Source organism: Sorex araneus, chromosome 2 (assembly GCF_027595985.1).
Source record: "Sorex araneus isolate mSorAra2 chromosome 2, mSorAra2.pri, whole genome shotgun sequence".
Taxonomy (NCBI): Eukaryota; Metazoa; Chordata; class Mammalia; order Eulipotyphla; family Soricidae; genus Sorex; species Sorex araneus.
Window position 1 is genome coordinate 274715208 of NC_073303.1, and position 17552 is coordinate 274732759.

At 55.7% G+C, this 17552-nt stretch overlaps 1 protein-coding gene across 1 annotated transcript in view; it reads left to right on the forward strand.

The window, feature by feature from the left end:
* The window catches only part of GK5 (glycerol kinase 5), a 55376-nt gene extending 39766 nt beyond the window's left edge, over positions 1 to 15610 (forward strand). Inside the window, exons 12-16 of the mRNA XM_004603206.2 lie at positions 6683 to 6777; positions 8535 to 8638; positions 10587 to 10646; positions 11870 to 12003; positions 15446 to 15610. Coding sequence (XP_004603263.2) covers positions 6683 to 6777; positions 8535 to 8638; positions 10587 to 10646; positions 11870 to 12003; positions 15446 to 15594 — 542 coding nt within the window. The 3' untranslated portion in view covers positions 15595 to 15610. The remainder of the gene's footprint in view (positions 1 to 6682; positions 6778 to 8534; positions 8639 to 10586; positions 10647 to 11869; positions 12004 to 15445) is intronic.
* The last annotated feature ends 1942 nt before the right edge of the window (positions 15611 to 17552 follow it).

A 17552-nucleotide genomic window follows, 5' to 3' on the forward strand; every position in this document is an offset into this window, starting at 1 on the left:
GGAGTAAGCCCTGAGCACTGCTGGGTGTGGCCCCAACACAAAACAGAAAAGGAATCGAGTCACATGCAAATCAGCCAGCACATTTGGAAATGAGCCAGCTTCTGCACCTCCCCCGCCCCCACCCCCCACCCCCCACCCTGGGAGAAGGAGCAAGTTCCTTATGTTCCGGTCCCGAGACTCAGGGACCAGCCAAAACTCTGGTGGGTTTTGGTGCAGAAGGCGCAGAAGGGATGTTTCCTGGCCACACCGTGTGTCCTTCCTGGGGGAATTAGAACAAAAAAATGTGCCCAGTAGGTACTTCGCCAATATCAAGATTCTCATGAGCGATAGCACAGTGGGGAGGGCGTTTGCCTTGCATGCGACCAACCCGGGTTCAATTCTCAGCATCCCATATGGTCCCCTGAGCAATACCAGGAGTCAGGAATAACCTCTGTGCATCGCTGGGTGTGACCCAAAAAGCAAAATAATAATAATAATAATAATAATAAAACTTCCCTAGTAAGTCAGGCCTCTCTTTGTTCTCGTCTGCTTTGGCCGCGTCCCCGAGTGGATGGACATTTTCTTGCTGAAAGGAAGCGCTTTGTCTCCCTCCGTGAGGTCCTGGATCTCCCTAGAAGAGGTTGGCATGATCTGAACCCACTGTCCCTGGAGCCCTGTACATACCCCACAAGCCCCACTGAGACTGGTCCTGAGCACAGAGCCAGGAGCAAGCCCTGAGCACAGACCTAGACAGACCGTCAGGAAAGGGCCTTTGTCCTCTCGGTGTGTGACTGACGGAGCCAGGTGCCGTGGGTCACCTGTGAGGTCTCTGCAGTTTCGGTCCCGTGCACACTGTGGGTTTCACTGCCCTCTATGTCCTCTTTTACTTCTATTTTTCTTTCCTTTTTTCTTTCTGGGACACCCCGCGATGTTCAGGGGTAACTCTTGGCATGCTCAGGGGACCACATGGAATACCAGGAATCGAACCCAGGTCGGCCACATGCAAGGCAAACGCCCTCCCGCTGTGCTGTCGCTCCAGCCCCTCTTTTACTCCTTGTCCCTGGGTGTGGTGTCTGCTCTGAGACCCGCCGCGTCCCCTCCGCCTCCTCCAGTTTCCCATCCGTGATTTGCGAGTTCATTGACGGGCATCTGTCTCTGTCGCCTCTGTAGGGGCCGCAGGGTGGAAGGGCCTGACCCCTCCGGCGTCTGTGTTTCTCAGTCACGTTCCCGTCCCCTGCCAGCGCCTGGGGGAGCACACACGTGGTTTCATAGGACGTCCAGCGGGCTTTGGTGGGGACAGACCTCGTTGTGTTTTATTGTACTTGGTGGGTTTGGGGCTCAGAGCTTCCTCCTGTCTCCGAGCTCAGGGATCCCTCCCGGGGGGCTCGGGGAGCCACACGGGGTGCCGGGGGCCAAGCCCAGGCCGGCCGCGTGCAGGCTAAGTGCCCTCCCTGCCGTGCTCCTGCCGCGGCACCTGTGCAGAGCTGATTTTACTCTCGGGCTCAGAGACCCAGACTTGGGTACTGTGGGAGTCACGTCAGACGGATGGAGGCTCCCCGGGCAGTGACCAAGGGACCCTTGGCCACTCCGGGCCAGCGAGGGGCGCCTGCCCCGGGGCTCTGTCTGGCTGTGCTCTGGGGGCCGTTGCTGCCATCTGACGCAGGGCGTGAGGGAAGGGAGGGGGAGAGTGAGGTCATTTGCGCATTCTTAAATCACTGTCACCGTCACTGTCATCCCGTTGCTCATCGATTTGTTCGAGCGGGCACCAGTAACGTCCCTCATTGAGAGACTTGTTGTTACTGTTTTTGGCATATCCAATATGCACGGGTAGCTTGCCAGGCTCTGCCGCGTGAGCTCGATACTCTCAGTAGCTTGCCGGGCTCTCCGAGAGGAGTGGAGGAATTGAACTCGGGTCGGCCACAAAAAAAAAATAAATAAATAAAATAAAAACACCTTTCTGGGACCAATGCGATAGCACAGCCAGAAAGGTGCTGGCCTTGCACGCCCTCAGGTTTGACCCCTGCCGCCCAAACAGTTCCCCAAGCCCCGCCAGGAGTGAGTCCTGAGCACCACCAGGCGTGGCCCCCAAAACAAAAATACAAAACCGTTTCTGACAAGAACCGTCTGTCTGTCAGAGCTGGCTCCCGTCCTGCTCGTGGGGCTGCGTAATTGTCCACCGTGTGCACGGACCCCGCCTGTTCCCACCCCTGAGTCTCCAGGAGTGTGCAGTTATTCTTTGTTGTTGTTGTTGTTGTTTGGGTCACACCTAGCAATGCTCAGGGCTGACTCCTGGCTCTTCACTCAGGAATCACTCCTGGCGGTGCTCCGGGGATGCTGGGAATCGAACCCGCGTCGGCCTCGTGCAAGGCAAACGCCCTCCCCGCTGTGCTAATGCTCCAGCGCTACTGCGGTGATTCTTTGCTCTCGTGCTCAGACTGCAGTGAACCCGGGTGCAGGCATGCAGTGAACACAGGTGCAGGCATGCAGTGAACCCGGGTGCAGGCACCATTCCAGAGGTGTGTCTGGGGCCCTTCGGACAGACTCCGTGAAGGGTGCTGGGTCGCTCGTCAGTGCTGGTTCTCGTATTTTATTTCTGAGCAGTTGCTGCTCCTGTCTACCTGCTGGAGCCTCCGCTCCTTCCGGCACCCCCCCCCCCCGTCTCCCCCCTGCCATGGCTGATTCTGACACGTGGGGTCTAGGACATCACACCGCCAGGGCCGCCCCCTCCCCGTGGCTGAGTTGGAACGTCCCTGCTGGTCAGGGATGCCAGCCCCGCGCCCGGCGTCCTGGGCGTTGTCTCTGTTCTGGAGCGTGGCCTTCGGCGGCAGGGGCGGGAGGGCTGTTTGCCCTGCGGTATGCTGTGCTCCTCCCGGAGGTGCTGCTTCTCCCATTCAGCGCCCCCCACCCGCCCACCTCGGCCTCGGTTTCCCTGCAGCAGAGTCCGGTCACGGATGAGTTCCGGGGCGCTAGCCTGGAGGCCCCTCGTGTGCTCCCCTCCGCGCGGGCCCGGGTCAACTCTCACACTGTCTGCTTGACTTGGAGTCAGTCGGCTTCCCGGCACGGCACAGAGCCCTGACCGCGGTGTGTGGCACACAGCGCCCCAGCACCCTGGCAGGGGCCGCCCCAGTGGCCTGGGCCCAGCTGCCACCCGCTCTGTTAGGGTCCACCCTGGCTCCCGTCTGCTGGTGACGTGGGTCCTGCTCCAGGGCCTTGGGCCGTTTCTCACTGTCTACAGGTCCCTGGGACCCTTCCTTCACTCTCTCTCACTCTCTCTCTGTCTCTGTCTGTCTGTCTCTCTGTCTCTCTCCTCCTGTCTCTCCTGTCTCTCTATCTCTCTCCATGTCTCTTCTCTGTCGCTCCTATTTCTGTCTGTCTCTATCTCTCTCCTGTCTCTCTCCTCTCTCTCTATCTCTGTCTCTCTGTCTCTCTATCTCTGTCTCTGTCTCTCTGTCTCCCTGCCTCTGTCTCTCTCTGTCTCTCTGTCTCTCTCTGTCTCTCTTCTCTGTCTCTCTCTCCTGTCTTTTCTGTCTCTGTCTCTATCTTCTGTCTCTTTCTCCTCTCGCCCTATCTCTGTCTCTATCTCTGTGTCTCTCTGTCTCTGTCTCTCTGTCTCCCTGCTTCTGTCTCTCTCTGTCTCTTTGTCTCTCTCTGTGTCTTCCTGTCTCTGTCTCTCTCTCTGTCTCTCTTCTCTGTCTCTCCTGTTTTTTCTGTCTCTGTCTCTATCTTCTGTCTCTTTCTCCTCTCGCCCTATCTCTGTCTCTCTCTATCTCTGTGTCTCTCTGTCTCTGTCTCTCTCTGTCTCCCTGCCTCTGTCTCTCTCTGTCTCTTTGTCTCTCTCAGTGTCTTCCTGTCTCTGTCTCTCTCTGTCTCTCTTCTCTGTCTCTCCTGTTTTTTCTGTCTCTGTCTCTACTGTCTCTTTCTCCTCTCGCCCTATCTCTGTCTCTCTCTATCTCTTTGTCTCTCTGTCTCCCTGCCTCTGTCTCTCTCTGTCTCTTTGTCTCTCTCTGTGTCTTCCTGTCTCTGTCTCTCTCTCTGTCTCTCTTCTCTGTCTCTCCTGTTTTTTCTGTCTCGTGCTCTACTGTCTCTTTCTCCTCTCACCCTATCTCTGCCTCTCTCTATCTCTGTGTCTCTCTGTCTCCCTGCCTCTGTCTCTCTCTGTCTCTTTGTCTCTCTTTGTGTCTTCCTATCTCTGTCTCTCTCTGTCTCTCTTCTCTGTCTCTCCTGTTTTTTCTGTCTCTGTCTCTACTGTCTCTTTCTCCTCTCGCCCTATCTCTGTCTCTCTATCTCTGTGTCTCTCTGTCTCCCTGCCTCTGTCTCTCTGTCTCTTTGTCTCTCTCTGTGTCTTCCTGTCTCTGTCTCTCTTCTCTGTCTCTCCTGTTTTTTTCTGTCTCTGTCTCTATCTTCTGTCTCTTTCTCCTCTCTCCCTATCTCTGTCTCTCTCTATCTCTGTGTCTCCCTGTCTCTGTCTCTCTCTGTGTCTCCCTATCTCTTCTCTGTCTCCGTCTCTGTCTGTCTCTCTGTCTGCCTGTCTCTGTCTCTTTCTCTGTCTCTTTCTCTCTCTCTCTCTCTTAATTCAGATAGGGTTAAAAAAGTAAATCCAGAGCCAGAGTCCTTTCCCTGTGCCGCCCTGTGGTGACCCCCCCTCCAGCCAGAAGGGGGCGCCCCTGAGAGGTCTCTGTGTTCCCACCCTCAGTGCTGACCGGCTCAGGTTCCAGCCTGGCCCAGAAAAAGTCACAAACAGGAAACTCCCTGCCAGGGTGGTGGCACCAGGCGGCCCCCGGCGCCCCCTGCTGGCCGTTCCTCTGGGTTGCAGGTGGCTTTTCTGGGTAGTGCTCTGGGGAGGACGGGGTGGTCTGCGGATGGGGTGGTCAGAGCCTGGCCCAGGCTCCTCAGAAGCTCTACCCCAGGGTCCCCGGGAAGGGCCAGCTTAGAGAAACCTCCCCGCTGGCCGGAGCACCCGTGAGGAGTGTGAACAAACCTTCCTTGTTGTACTTCTCTGGCCTGTTCCCAACCGTCCCAGCTCCACGCCAGCCCTCCTGGCTGCCCTGCACGTCTGGGTTTGAGGGTGTCATCATTTGGACAGCATTGATTGATTGATTGATTGATTTTATAAGCACCGATATCAAAACCAAAGTGGTTTCACTGAGATAGTAGTTTGTGAAGTGCTGGAAATATTTTGGTATGTTATCTGAGCATTTTGACTGGACCAGTGTGACGTATGGACCTGATCCTTGTCCTTCTGAGTCAGATGGACAGTTCCCGTGGGACGCTCCTAGTTACCTTGAGCCGCAGTGCCGGGGCTCCTTATATATTAAGTCTTGACCCAGTCCTCCATTGAAGAACAGGGAGGGGCCGGAGTGATAGCCCAGTGGGGAGAGCGTTTGCCTTGCACGAAGCCAACCCAGGTTCAATCCCCGGCATCCATGGGGCGCCCCTGAACACCGTCAGGAGTAATTCCTGAGTGCAGAGCAGGAGTAACCCCTGAGCGTCGCTGGTTGTGACCCCAAAAAAGAAAAATAATAATGAAAAAATAAAACGAGGAAAACATGTAAGAAAACAAAACAAAATAAGGCTACCCAAATTCTGATGCCCGCATTATGAATTTGAGTGGATTCCTGGGCTTTTTCTTTTTACCCTGATGAATGCTGCTGGAGCGATAGCGCAGCAGGTAGGGCGTTCGCCTTGCACATGGCCGACCCGGGTTCGATTCCTCTGCCCCTCTCGGAGAGCCTGGCAAGCTGCCATGAGTATCCTGCCCGCACGGCAGAGCCTGGCAAGCTCCCCGTGGCGTATTCGATATGCCAAAAACAGTAGCAACAAGTCTCATAATGGAGACGGTACTGCTGCCCGCTCGAGCAAATCAATGAGCAACAGGATGACAGTGACAGTGAATGCTGCTGGTCCCACATACGTCTTAAGGAGCCACTACACGAGCCGGGGTGTCCAAGTGGCCGCCAGCGAGACTGTCAGCTCGTGGGCTGGGGGCGTGCGGGAGGCCCGGCCAGGAGTGGCCCTGAGCACTAATCCGAGAGGAAGGAAGGTGCTCTGCCTGTTCCCGGGCCTGCTTTGGCTTGCTTTGGGCCCGTTTATAAGTGCAGGGCTTGTTCCTGACCCTGCCCACAGGGAGCTCTCCTGGCAGTGCTCGGGGAAGAATCAAGGCAAGTGCCCTGCGCTGTGCGGTGCCTTGGTACATTCCTCGAGGGATTCTTTCCATTCCTGCTGTCCAGACCAGGCGGCGCTGATGGTCTCGATGGGGGGGGTGGGGCGGGGGTGCTGGGGATTAAGCTGTAGGCCCCGCACCTGCACGCCAGGCTCCAAAACGGAAAACTACAAATTTCCCCCAATTTCATGTTTGGGGATGGGGTTGCCCAGTGACGGTGCTCAGGGACTCTGGGGGGAGCCCACAGTGACTCCCAGGGTACCACGTGACTGTGTGGTGTGGTGCTGGGCAGAGTATGCGTCCAGCCCCGGAGCCCGGCCCTGCCTGCACCAGTATTCCCGGGTTTGTTCAGATTTGGTTCCGATTCCCGGTTCCGTGTCGGCGGCCTGTACAGGATTGGGGGGGGGGGCAGAGGGCCCCTCGGGGGTCTGGGCGAGGGGCTTTCTGTTTCCCCGTCGCCGCAGTTGTGGACGCGGCTGCAGACACCAGTCGAGAAGTCGCTGTGTTTAGAGATGGTCGTCCTTGTTTGTCTGTGTCCTGCAGACCTTTTCACAGATGCTGCCGAGACGGAAAAAATGGCCAGAAGTCTGGAAGATTCTGAAGGCGTTTATTTTGTCCCTTCTTTTAGCGGATTGCAGGTATTTAAGAAAGGGGAGGAAGGAGGGAGGGGGAAAAGGAAAGGAAGGAGGGAGGGGGAAAAGGAAAGGAAGGAGGGAGGGAGGGAGAGAGTGAGGGAAGGAGGGAGGGAGGGAGGCAGGGAAGAAACTGAAGGGAATGTAGGGAGGGAGGGAGAAAGGATGGGAGGGGGATAAGGAAGGGAGGGACAGGAAACAGAAGGAGGGAAGGGAGGGAAGGAGGGAGGAAGGAAGAGAAGGGAGTGAAGGAATGGAGGGATGTTTTCTTTTCTGTTTTGTTTCGTTTTTTTTGCTTCTTGGGTCACACCCGGCGATGATGATGCTCAGGGTTGCTCCTGGCTCTGCACTCAGGAATTACTCCTAGTGGTGCTCAGGGGACCGTATGCGATGCTGGGAATCAAACCCGGGTCGGCCAAGTGCAAGGCAAACGCCTTCCCCGCTGTGTGGGTAGGAATGGAGGGAGGAAGGAAGGAAGGAAGGAAGGAAGGAAGGAAGGAAGGAAGGAAGGAAGGAAGGAAGGAAGGAAGGAAGGAAGGAAGGAAGGAAGGAAGGAAGAGAGGGAGGAAGGAAGGGAGAGAGGGAGGAGGGAGGGAAGGGAAGGAAGGAAGAGAGGAGAATAAAAGAATGGAGAGAGAGAGGGAGGGAGGGAGAGAGGGAGGGAGGGAGGGAAAGAAGAGAGAAAGATTGTGACCAGCTCGTGGATCACCCGGGTGACCCCCAGGATTCCGTGTCTGACCCTCGCGGCTGAAGCGGGCCCGGAGCAGCTCGCAGGAGAGGAGCACTGTGGGGCGGAGACGCCTGCTGTGCCCCGTGCGTCCCCCGCTCGCTGCGCAGTGCTGCCTGCTGGTGCTCAGTGCTCCTGTCCTCTCCCTCTTTGGGTGGACGGGCTGCCGCTTCCCTCGCCTCGGAGAGGCGGGTGCCCGGCGGAAGGTGCTCTCGCTCTCCGCCAGGTGTGGGGTCGTTGGATGGAGTTGCTTCTAGGAGGGGACAAGGTCCCGGTGTCCCGCGCGGCCCTGTTGGGTCTCTACCCTCACCCCGTCACCTGCTTGTCATCTGATGCCATCTGACAAAGAGCCGCTTCCCGGGAACCCGCCTCCCCCTGCTTGCCAGAGCACGGTCACGGCTGCTGAGCGGGGTGGACGCCGGAGGCCGCGCTGGCTGCCCAGGTGGTTCTGGGGACTGTCCTGTCGCGGCCGACACCTGCCATGACCGCGCCGCGTCTGCAGATAGTCCTGGAAAATAAACTAGCCCATCGGATAGCGCAGCAGGGGGCGAGCGGGAGGGCCGCTGCAGGGGCCCCGCGGCAAGGCTCTCGCCAGCTTCATCCCCAACCCCCCCCCCCCCGTCAAGGCCCCCCAGTGGCCAGGAGTGAGCTCTGAGCCCCGCCAGGCGTGGCCCCCAAACCTCCAGTTAATCAGAGAAATCATCATTGTAGGGGTGAAAGGCCAAGGCGAAGAACAGCTCTTCATTGTCCTGCTCTCAGAAACCCAGGCTGTCCCTCACTGGTTAGCTGGCAGAACTGCTAGAACTTTCCGGAACTATCCACCCGCACTTCTGGGGTGCGCTCTGGCCGAAGGGCCAGCCAAGGCCTGTGTCTGTACACCAGCCTTGCTTGGGCCCTGATACAAAGATGCCCTCGTCCTCAGCCCGGCGTGGGGTCACGGTGACGCACGGGACGCCCCGGGCACTCCTTGGGCTGTGTCCAGGCCGTGGGCCCGGCCCGGGCAGCAGCGAAAGGCACATCTTGTCTCTTGCCCTAGGCGCCCGTCAATGACCCCTGTGCCTGCGCCTGCTTCATGGGCCTGAAGCCGTCCACCAGCAAGTACCACCTGGTGCGGGCCATCCTGGAGTCCATCGCCTTCAGGTACGGGCAGCCGCCCGCGCCCTCTGCCACTCGCTCCTCCCCCTCGTTGTGACGGGACGACCACGCCGTCGGTTTCACTCACATGGTACTACCTGGCCGTCTGTTGCTGGTTTCCAAGCGTCTCTTCCTTTCCCGCCTCCCCCATCTAATAGGTCCAGTACCCCCATCGACGTGACGTCTGAGAATCAGATGACTGTTGGTCAAGTGTTCTTTTTTTTTATTTGCCTTTTGCTTTTTGGGTCACACCCGGTGATGCACAGAGGTTACTCCTGGCTCTGCACTCAGGAATTACTCCTGGTGGTGCTCAGGGGACCCTATGGGATGCTGGGAATCGAACCCGGGTCGGCCACGTGCAAGGCAAACGCCCTACCCGCTGCGCTATCGCTCTAGCCCCAAGTGTTCAGTATCTTAAGCATAAATGATTTCTAGTCTGACAGACCCGGGACGTGGCTCCACAGGAGGGCACTCGCTTTGCATGTGGGACGCCCCAGGTTCCATCCCTGGCACCGCATGAAAACAACTGAAAAAAAAAAGAGAAAAAAAAAGTTCAAGTGTGGCGCTAGAGCGATAGCACAGCGGGTAGGGCGTTTGCCTTGCACGCGGCCGACCCGGGTTCGAATCCCAGCATCCCATATGGTCCCCTGAGCACCGCCAGGGGTGATTCCTGAGTGCATGAGCCAGGAGTGACCCCTGTGCATCGCCAGGTGTGACCCAAAAAGGGAAAAAAAAAAAAAAAGTTCAAGTGTTGTACTTGAGACTTTTAAACAAGATTTTTGTTTCCTTCTTCCTGAGAGAGGAGTCCCACAAATAACGCTGGTCATGCGCAGGTTCAGCCACGGGAATTTTGCATCAGGTCTGTTTCACAGTGGCCGTTGGTTGGGGGCGAGAGTCAAAGAACCTGGGTGAGACCCATGCCCAGCACACACCCAGCCTGATTTGCCCCAGCGTCACCGGGTGAGCCCCTGAGCACCCCCAATGGTAGGGTGGCCCAGTGTCCCCAGCGGTCCCCAGTGGTGCTGGGTGGCCCAGTGTCCCCACAGTCCCCAGTAATGCTGGGTGGCCCGGTGTCCCCGGCCGCCTGGTGAGAGGGCTCGATCCTGATCACCCGCTCAGAGGATCTAAAAGAAGTGAACAAATTAAATTTCTGTTTGTTTTTTTTTTAAGAGTGTGGCTGGCATGAATATGATGGGGACTCTGTAATGTTTAAAATAAAATAACATGTCACGTGATCATTTTCATGTTTGACGCATTCCGTTAGGTGGGACTCCATGCCACAGGAGTGACTGCCTGTTGTCTGAGGTCGTGCTGTAAAGGTTTATTTGTCGGAATAGCGATAGATCAGTTCAGTTCTGAATAAAAAGGGATGCGCACGGGTTCCGTGACCGGGTTCAGTCAGCTTGGTCCACCTCTCTACTATTTCCCCCTGGCCCATTGTCTAAACACATGAATACAACCAGCAGTTTTCATCTTTCCAGGCTGGAGAGAAATAGAACGATGAGGGGGCTGGAGCAATAGCACAGCAGGGAGGGCGTTTGCCTTGCACTCGGCTGACCCGGGTTTGAATCCCAGCATCCCATAGGGTCCCCTGAGCACCGCCAGGGGTGATTCCTGAGTGCATGAGCCAGGAGTGACCCCTGTGTATTGCCGGGTGTGACCCAAAAAGCAAAACAAAAGAAAGAAGAAAAGAAATAGACGACGGGACGGCTTACTGCTCAGCCCGTGTCCTCCCGCCGGCACCTTCCGCTCACTCGTCTCTCTGCTTCGCGTATTTCTCCTCCGGAGGACCCGTGTTCCCCCTTAAACACTCACTTCTCTCTCTTCCTCCTCTCACATCTTTCTAAATAGTTCTAAAGAGGTTGGGATAGGTTTTTTGGTTGTTGTTGTTTCACCAAAAAAAAAAAAAAACAAATTTTCTCTAAATCAGTGTCTTTTTTTTTTTTCCAACTAGAAACAAACAGTTGTACGAAGTGATGCAGAAAGAGATCCAAATCCCTGTGACAAAAATCCGGTATGTGCCTTCCTGAGAGACTGGCCTCGGCTGGGAGGGCAGGACCAGCTGCCGCTGGGTGTTCATCCTGGCGATTGATCACGATTGTAGAAAGAGCCCGTGTCAAGGGCTGGGGCCCCAGTGCAGGGGGGAGGGTGTTTGCCTGTCGAGCAGCCAAACCAGTTCTATCCCCGAATTCCTTATGGTCCCCCGAGGACCACCAGGCGTGATCCCTGAGTAAGGATATAAATAGAGCCAAGGAGGGGGCTGGAGAGATAGCACAACGGGTAGGGCATTTGCTTTGCACGCGACCGACCCGGGTTCAAATCCCAGCATCCCATATGGTCCCCTGAGCACCGCCAGGAGTAATTTCTGAGTGCAGAGCCAGGAGTAACCCCTGTGCATCGCCGGGTGTGACCCCAAAACCAAAAAAAAAAAAGAAATAGAGCCAGGAGTAACCCCGAGCATCATCATGTGACCCCCTCCCCCCCAAAAAAAACCAACATGTCAAGCTTCTCTGCAAGGAACTCCTGCTCAGAGCTTTGAGGGGGAGTGTGCAGGGCTTGGGGCATCCGCCTTGCATGGGACTCGCATGTTTAGTCCGTGGCACTGAGCACCACCGGAGGCTCTCGAGGGACCCCCAGGCACAGAGCTGGGAGTAGAGCCAGCACCGTGGGCCGCCTCGTCAGAGCCTCTCACTGGGCTGTGTCTTCTGCCAGCCCCGCAGTGCTCGGCGCTTACCCCTGGCTCTGTGCCCGGGCATCACTCTTGGCGATGCTGCCGGGACCCTGAGTGGTGCCAGGGAGTGGGCCGGGTCACCCACATGCCAGGCAAGAGCCTTTATCCCCGGGCTCTCTCTCGGACCCATGTCAGGCCACCCTGAGCGGCCAGAGCCGGGAGACAGGGCAGGTGCCGGAAGCAGGAGGCCCCGAGTGCGACTTTTGGCATCATGTGGAACACACACACACACACACACACACACACACACACACACACACTTGCCCCTCAGCACTTCTAGGGGGCCCTGGCAGCCCCCACCCCATCCCACTGCTCATGTGGACTAAACTTCCCAGGGGCTGGTCCTTGACCCCAGGGCCCACCAGGTCTGACCGTTGTTTTGTGTTTTTTAATTAAATGAGAAGTAAAATCGAGGCTCTAAAGTCAGTGCTCCCCCTCGAGTAAGCGATCGCGCCAGGCTTATGCTTCTGTGACCCAATCTGTCTCCCGGGTCGTGCTCCCCACAGGGCAGACGGGGGCGTGTGCAAGAACAGCTTCATCATGCAGATGACCTCCGACCTCATCAACCAGACCATCGACAGGCCCGTCCACGTGGACATGTCCTGCCTCGGGGCGGCCAGCCTGGCCGGCCTGGCTGTGGGTACGTATGGATTTCACGAAAGGGAGCACTCCCGGCCCGAGTCTCCCAGCCACGCGCCAGGGGGACACTCTGTGGAGCAGGGGGGGCCGTGGCTCACCCGACCCCCCCTTGGGCTTCAGCTCGCTCCACGACCGACCTTCTAACCTGCCCATCTCACCCGTTGCCCCAACACCGCTCTGGGGACCCCCCGCGTGGCCAAGCGCAGTTTCCTGAGAGCCGCAGAGCCACCCGCCGTGGGCGTCCCTGGTGGGGCCGGAGCGCGAGCACAGCAGGGAGGGCGCCTGCCTTGCATACACACGGCTGACCTGGGTTCGATCCCCGGCATCCCACGTGGTTCCCCGAACTTGCCGGGAGTGATCCCTGGGTGCAGAGCCAGGAGTAAGCCCTGAGCACCCCTGGGTGTGGCCCCAGGACACCAGAGATGGAGGGAATGAGCGCCCGGCCCAGCTAGGAGGCGGCCGAGGAGCCCAGAGGGGGCGCGCGTGCCTGGGTTCCGAGGAGGGCGGCCAGACAGGGGCGTGTACCACTCGGTCCGGAGCCATGAAGAGGCCAGAGGCGCAGGCGGGGGGATGGCGGGTGCTTGCCTTGCACCAGGCAGACCCCCGTTCATTTGTGTGTGTGTGTGTGTGTGTGTGTGTGTGTGTGTGTGTGTGTGTGTGTGTGGCTGGGGTTTTGTTTGTTTGTTTTTCTTTCTGGGTCACACCCAGCGATGCTCAGGGGTCACTCCTGGCTCTGCACTCAGGAATCACTCCTGGCGATGATCAGGGACCGTATGGGATGCTGGGGATCGAACCCGGGTCGGCCACATGCAGGGCAAACGCCCTCCCCGCTGTGCTATCGCTCTGGCCCAGTTTGTTTTTATTCGGGGGCGGGCAGGGTGGGGGGCACACCTGGAGGTGCTCAGGGTTTTACTCTCTTTCTGTGCTCAGGGCTCACTCCTGGCGCAGCTCCGGGGACCCTGTGTGGAGTTGGTGCTGAACCCGAGTTTGCGGTCCACAAGGCCCTTGTGCTCGCTCTCTGGCTTCCAAACTCCAGTTTAACTCCCAGCACACGTGTGTCCCCCCACCCCCCCATCTGCTGTGTCAGGCTCCGGAGATCCCCCAGCACCCCGGGCTTAGCATTTGACATGCGGGGTTGGGGGGCCCAGGCCTCTGAGTCAGGTGGGAAACCCCCAAACTCCCTGGAAAGAAGATACAATCCAGGAAGCATGGAAGCTTGGTAAGTTCGATTCGACCTTTGTGGTACCCCCAGCAGGCTGTTAATTTTTTTTTTCTTTTTGGGTCACACCCGGCGATGCACAGGGGTTACTCCTGGCTCATACACTCAGAAATTACTCCTGGGGACCATATGGGATGCCAGGAATCGAATCCAGGTCGGTCGCACAAGGCAAACGCCCTCCCCACTGTGCTATCACTCCAGCCCCCATTTTTAACAAAATGGAAACCATTTCTATCCTTTGTTCATTGACTGCTTCATTCAACCGGAAAAGAGAAAGAGCTTTCTCTAAAGAATCCTTCCCACTGCCAGACACAGTTAACTAAATTTTCTTGGTGGGTTTTTGTCCTGACGATTTGACATGACTGATGGGACACATTAGAGTCGACCCAGGAAAACTGCTAGTGTGTGAGCAGCTCCTGCGGTTTGAATAGATCAGGCTGATAATTACAGCAAGTCATCAAGGGCACCTTAATATTCTTTATACACTTAGCCAAATTCTTTCAAACTTTTCACTATAGAAGAATTGGTGCACAGCTGGGGACACAGCCAAAACCAAAAAAAAAAAAAAAACAGACAAACAAAAAATAAATTAGGGCCAGAGAGATAGTACAGTGGTTAGTGCCGCTGGGTGTGGCCACATTCACCTCCCCCACAAAAAGAAGCCGTATATGTCATATTCTTTCTAATGTGCAAATGCCGTGAACCACAAACACGCAGATTGTTCTTGAGTTCACAGGGGCTTGTTTCATTATATCATAATTAATGCCATTTTCTTTAGTACAGAGAATTAAAGTGCATTGCTCTCGCCAAAAAAAAAAAAAAATCTCTGAAATTCTGGTTGATTTATGAATTGTTTCTCCCTCTCTGTGATTTGAGACTTGAAGACTATGTACATTCTCTCAAATTCACCCAGCCCCTGGCTAGTTCCTATCTATGTCGAATAAATTGACTTTTTGAAAAATGCATGCCTTCAATTGTGAACAGCATAGGATATACTTAAAATCCTTATGGCATAACGATTTTAAGAGTACAATTACTTTCACAACTAGGTTTATTTCAGGGTTTTATGCCTATAAAAAGTGTCCAATCTCTTTAAACCTTTTCTAAATTAATATGCTTAAATATAGATGTCTGAATAGCTAAAATGCTGACTGCACTAAAAGAAAGAGTGTGACCTAACAAAATCATGGAAAGAAAAAAAAGAAACAACTCTGAACTTTATGAGCCAGGTTTATTGGCACAGGAGCACACAGCGCTGAAAACTTGTTAGCACTTGAGGCTAGGCAGAAGGTGCCAACCTGGTTATTAAGACACCACCACTCTCTCAGGCCACTTAGAGTCATAGTTAAAACATGCTTGCACTTGGCTTTTTATTCCAAATCAAGTACAAAGCTCAGCACAGTTTGAACCATAATATTATCTTGTTCTTGCATTCACATCACAAGCGTGAAATTCAGTGGTTTGAAAAAGAAGCTTTTTTATTGCTCTGGGGCCAGAGCAATAGCACAGCGGGTAGGGTGTTGGCCTTGCACGAGGCTGACCCAGGTTCGATTCCCAGCATCCCATATGGTCCCCTGAGCACCGCCAGGAGTAATTCCTGAGTGCAAAGCCAGGAGGTAACCCCTGTGCATTGCTGGGTGCGACCCAAAAAGAAAAAAGAAAAAGAAGCTACTTCTTCCTTTTGATTTTCAAATTTTACATGTGAGTCTCTAAACTCAAGATACGAGACAGTGGGGCTGGAGCGATAGCACAGCGGGTAGGGCGTTTGCCTTGCACGCGGCCAACCCGGGTTCGAATCCCAGCATCCCATATGGTCCCCTGAGCATGGCCAGGGGTAATTCCTGAGTGCAGAGCCAGGAGTAACCCCCGTGCATCACCAGGTGTGACCCAAAAAAAGAAAAAAAAAAGATACGAGACAGAAGCTTGGTTTTCGTTTCCGTTTTCTGAAAGTACACGTTTGTCTGTTTAAGTCTGAACAGCAAGTCAGAGGGTGAGTGGGGAGAGGGTAAGATTGGTGTCAAAATGATGCCCCGATAGTTAGCAACCCCCAGAATTTATGACTCCTGGCCCGTTGATTTCTCAGGCAAAGGAGTCAAAGAAAATAAGAGATTGTATTTTCGAGTAACCGTTGCTTGCCTCCGTGCCAGCTCCCCTAAGTGTGTTGGATAAGCTTTATGAACCCATGATTTGCCCACATATTTGGTGACTCTTTTTCCCTCCGTAGGGTTCTGGAGTGACAAGGAGGAACTCAAGAGACTGAGGCAGAGTGAGGTGGTCTTCAAGCCGCAGAAGAAGTGGCAGGACTATGAGCTGAGTATGGAAAACTGGGTGAAGGCGGTGAAGCGCTCCATGAATTGGTATAACAAGACCTAGAGCTCGGCCGGACGGTGGGCGCCCCGAGGCCAGGGGACGGCCCGCACGGAGGTGCGAGGCGTGGGAACAAACCATACGACGCTGACAGAGAACCGGAGGTTCACAGTGAGCTTCGCTTTGCCGGAGAAACTGAAACGAAGCGAATGTCACATTGTTTCCACACCAAATCCGGTCTGGTGCTCAGGGAGTCTTACCTCTCTCAGAACTTCTCATTTGTGCAGAAAATTCCCAATGATGTGAGCCATTTCCGGCCGCCAGGGGGGCGGCTGCCTGTGGGTCCTCCTTTTTGTCCTGGGACCCTGCTGTCCACGCAACGTGGTCATTCCCCACCTCTCCAGTACTCAGCCAAGCACCGGCCACGTGGTGCTCCAGAAGAAGGGGGAAGGTTTTCCTTTCATTGCTCCGTTTCCGTGCAATCACCTCCAAACCCAGCAGCCCACGGGGAAGGAGTGAGCGAGGGAAGGGGCATTTGGGGACGTGTTCTGGTCAAAGCCGTACGGTTCCACGCCGGGTCCAAGTGCGAGCCTGGTTCTCTCAGCTCAGTGTGTCTTTCGTTTCTGCGCTGGAAGACGCTGCCTTCGTCTTTCCTAATCCAGGGGGACTCTGGGCATCCAGGGCGGAAAACCCCTTCCTACAGTGCTGGGCAAGGGCGCTGCCTCTCGCGCAGCGGGAAGAACACTATCTCTTCCTGCACGGACCACGGCTCCTCCAGGGCCTTTCAGCTTCCTGGGCAGTGCCCGCCGGACACGTCGTCCGGCCCTGGCGTCTGCTCGGCTGCAAAGCCGCTTGCGCCCGCGTCTCGCCTTCACGAAGTGCCTCACGGACAGCCCAGCAGGCGTCACTGCCGACCCGAGCATCGCCTTGGGAGCAGGGGGGCTCCTCGTCCATGTGTCTTGCTGACCGTTGGTCCATCCTCCTGGGCTCTGCCGTGTGCTGCGGATGGAGCAGGAACCGAGTCACAGGCCCGGGGGGGCGGGGGGGGGCGGGGAATGGCAGACTTCACTGCTCCAGCTCCATCTCAGCAAACTCAAAGGATCTTACTCCATTAGTATGTTCTTAAAATTTCTTTCCATTTTATTAATTTGGGGGGACCTCGCAGGCGGTGATCGGGAGGTTCCCCCAGCCCAAGGATGTAGGGCTGCTTGCACCCCGCAGTGCCAGGATTCCCAGGCTGCCCTGGGGGGCTGGGGGCCCCCAGATCTGTGTCCTAACTGCTGTGTTCTCTCCCAGCCCTTAGGGCTTTTACTGTGATGGAAACACAGGAGCCAATAACTGGTACCATTAACTTCCCAACGGAGAGCTCGTTTTGGTTCAGGAGAGGTGTTTTGTGTCCTGGAAATTAATCTGATCCCTTCTATAGATAATCTCTTACTCTCTTTGCCATTCTATTTCTTACAGCTTTTTTCTTTAAAAAAAAGACTCACTGTGAGATACACAGTCACAAATTTGTTCCTGGTTGGGTTTCAGTCATCCAATGTTCCAACACCCGTCCCTTCATCAGTGGATATTTCCCACCACCGATGTCACAAGTCTCCTCCCTCCACCCCCCTCCCTCCCCCTCCCCTCGCTGGCATTCCGGTTTGCAGTGCAGGTGTGAAAGGTTATCACGCCTACTGCGTTGCCTCCTGTCAGCGTGCGGTTCCTGTCTGACAGCCTCTTTGCAAAGCTCCGTTGCCAGTTGGGTTTCCCTCTCAAGGCACGAGAGAAGGCTCGGCCGAGGGGCACCTCCTGGTGACTCTGCTTCTCGGCCCACCCGAAGTGCTTCTGTCTTCTCTTCCGGCATGCCGCCCCGTGGCACCGTTGGTCTGTGAGAATCCGTTCATTCGCTTCCCTTCCACACGCTTCATCATGGAACCACTGAGTAAAGACTGAATCTCGCGTGGGTTGGGTAGGCGATCCGCTCTGGGCAGCTCTTCTTGGAATTAAGCGTTTCCTCAAAAATCAGTGGTTCACATTTT